The 3,234-nt window shown below is 40.0% G+C and overlaps 1 protein-coding gene across 1 annotated transcript in view; it reads left to right on the forward strand. All coding sequences in view use genetic code 11, as the record gives it.

Moving 5' to 3' along the window:
- Positions 1-138, forward strand: part of EGR_01207 (rho gtpase activating protein) — a gene marked incomplete at both ends in the record, with an annotated part of 1,239 nt that extends 1,101 nt beyond the window's left edge. Inside the window, one exon of the mRNA XM_024490456.1 lies at positions 2-138. Within this exon, the coding sequence (XP_024355275.1) occupies positions 2-138 (137 nt within the window). The remainder of the gene's footprint in view (position 1) is intronic.
- Between the last annotated feature and the right edge of the window lie 3,096 nt (positions 139-3,234).

The following is a 3,234-nucleotide window of genomic DNA, read 5'->3' on the forward strand; positions in this document are numbered from 1 at the left end:
GGTGCCATGATGGGGCAAGTGAAGGCTAGGTTTGGCATCTCCATCACTGCCTCTGGAATGTATGTGTTGCATTTTCTCCGTTGGATTGAGTTGACAACGGCGGTGATTGGAGCACACAAAATTGCAGCCCTTGGTTGAACTTGAATGTCAAAATAAATTGGAGAACTCTTCAACTCATAAAGGAGTTTGATTAAGGTTACTGCTAACAAAGCTGAGTTCTGGTTGAAAAAAGGTGGAAGAATTAAGACCAAAAATCAAGGTTACCTGACTGCGTTTGAAAATGCATACCTTAGATAAATCGGCCGTCATATTCTACCCAAGAAATAATGCATAATGCAGAATTTTGTTTTCTGAAAGGCTTGTCAGTGGGAAAAATTTGTGATTTATCTAACGACGGCAGTGGAAGAAAAGTCATTTAATATTTATTCCCATGCTATATTATTCTCCGCTGGGTGGAAGTATCTCAATAAACTCTGCAGCAACCTGGAAAAATGCTAATTTTTAAACGCTCTTTAGCATAAATTACTCAACTGCAAGGAAATTATAAAATTGGGAGAAAATTGCGTTTTAAATGAGAGAGAAAGCAAGTACTTTGAAAGGACAGGGGAAGTGAGGATGATGGTTGTGGATGTTCCCAAGCAAAAGGCAAATGCATTCTATTTTAGCTACTGAGCAATTTCATGTGCTTTGAACTGGGAAGACTGGCTTTAGAAATTAAGTAAAAAGTGGACATTTATAAAGCAGTATGCACACACCAGCCTCAGTTGACAAATACGTTATCCATGTTTTAGTTGGCATATTTTGTAACATGAGAACATTAGGTAATCATATTCTCCTTTATTCTGATATAAACGGTCTACATTGTGCAAATAAAAGTGTTTTTGCAAAATTCTTCAAAACTCAATTTTGACAGATAAAATAATCCATTGGTGAAGTGGGTCTTCGAGATTTGCTTGAAGACAAAAGAAGACATGATACTAGGGCGGAATAGATATTACCGAACTTCAGAGGGACTGAAGTCTACTATCCTGACCCGGAAGCTATGACGACCTGCGCAAGTACAAAGGATGGGACTTCATCGCCCACGTAACCAAATCAAAGTGTTGAACAAACAGTTAGATTATTACATGGCGTTGTCAACGGTGCTACCCTTGATCAAACTACCGCGTCTGCCATCGCAACGTAGTCCGTTCTGTAAGAAAAATATTTACGAATCAACAGCACCAGTCTTCAAATTTACGTGCAAATGACAACTCCACAGAAATTAGAGCTTTGACCTGCTTAGAAAGTGTATTAAAAAGGGGAATGTGCAGAGCAGTCATGAGAGCACTGGCCTAAATGCAGCCACTTAATAAAGGTTAAGGTTTAAAATGGTTTCATGGTTTTGCCTCTGTTTCTCCTTGCCACCTAGTTCACACTGTTGCTGGTAGAGAGGAATCGCTAGTAGAGGTGGAGCAGCTACCTCATTTTCAATTACTTGGCATCTGCGTACAGGCACTGTAGATAACTCCAAAACAACCTTTTTAGATGGTCCACGTCTAGCGTGGCTTCTGCTGCTAATGACACGCCTACAGAACAAGAGACTGAAGTAGTCGCCGAGAGTAGACGTCACTTTCAACCCTTCTGTAGAGGTTAGTCAACAGTATGTATCCATTATTCGCTACTATATTGTGTAGCATCTAGAAATGGGATTCAGAGTAGTCGTCTTTCAGAATCGAGTTCTCCTTTTTGCTGTCACCAACGCAGATTACCAAGACTTCCTTGAACACGAAAGAGGAAATGATGTAAGGGCAGAATGCTGCCCACGTACGGAATAATTGGATCTACCGTCTTGGCCGAGAGGCCATGCCACCAATTGTATGTGCATCGGTTGAGCCTTAAGCGGCCTCGGAAGTAGAACGAAGATTTAAAAAGCAAGCAAAATACTTTAGGTGGGTGTGTTAAGTACGATTTAAGTGGTGTTATTTACTTTAATTTATTAATGATTGACAGTGCTATGGGCTAAAGTCCTAAACGGCATACGTATGCGCAAGATTACAGAGAGACTTGTTTGCATTTGGTGTTCTACCGATGTTAAGACCCGGCTTCTGAGTCAGTAAATCATTGACCTTTGCGAAAGGAAAGTCACTTCTTTGCCAGATTTCTAATCATTTAAACAAGTAAAATCAAATTCATTGTATCCTTAAAAGTAAAATGTTTAAATCACTTAAGAGCCAGTACCAAAACTGGCCTCTGCCATAATTATTAAGCACAACCGTCATCGAAGAAATGCTCTCTGATATGTGGTAGTGGCCCGTAATATCTTTTAACAGCTAAATTAGCGAAAACCTTTTTTGTTCTTTTCTGCAAAAGTTTGGTAAAATCAAAGTTAGTTTAACTAAGTGTTTAAAATGGGTATTCCTATAAATTAGCCATCTTTGTTATTGGTTTTACAAGCATTTTAGACTTCGCCTTTTGGCTTCCCTTGGGCAGCATAGCCTCTAAGCTGGGGACTTCCCTACGTTTTCAATACATTGTCTGCGTAAGTGCAGCGCCTTCTTTCGCCTTTGGAGAAATCCCGGAGGGCTCTATTGGTGACGATGCAAAGCCACTCTGATCCTAAAGGGCCAGTTCCCTGATTTCTTCTGCTAAATGCTGGAATTCAAATTGACAGAATAAGGGCGTATGCTGCAGGTGGGAGAATCTGTGATCACCCTCAAAAAAGGGTTAAAAACGACGTTTATTTTCAGCAACCACTCCAGTCTCGTGTTCTGCAGGAAAGCTATTAACATCCATATCTACATTAGACTTGAGCCATCGAACAATGTTCGTTATGGAGCTGTCTGTTATAGCTGTATGAAGGTGCTAATTGGGTAACCATACTGTGCCCCGTTTTTGCCTTTCTACTAGCTAGATAGAATCTAGGTAGATGTGCTTAACCAGCATTATCGAGAATAAAGCGACAATGAGGAACAGACACGAAACCTTATTTTAAATGAAATCATTTCAAGTTTCGTCCTTTATCAAATTACGCTGATTTATGGCCAGAGTTCTCTGAATTAGCGATAAACATACGCGATGGTCTGCTCACTTATCCCTCCCCCAATCCAGTTCTCAAACAAGATAAATTCCGGTTCCAGTGGAATTGCAAAGCAAACTCCGTGAAGTTGCAATCAAATATCTTCTTAATTGCATACAAATTCGATTACTAGTGCAGTCAGTTCCAGAGTTTTTTTCTTCAACATCGACTGTATT

This window comes from Echinococcus granulosus, assembly GCF_000524195.1.
Source record: "Echinococcus granulosus chromosome Unknown EG_S00004, whole genome shotgun sequence".
Lineage (NCBI taxonomy): Eukaryota > Metazoa > Platyhelminthes > Cestoda > Cyclophyllidea > Taeniidae > Echinococcus > Echinococcus granulosus.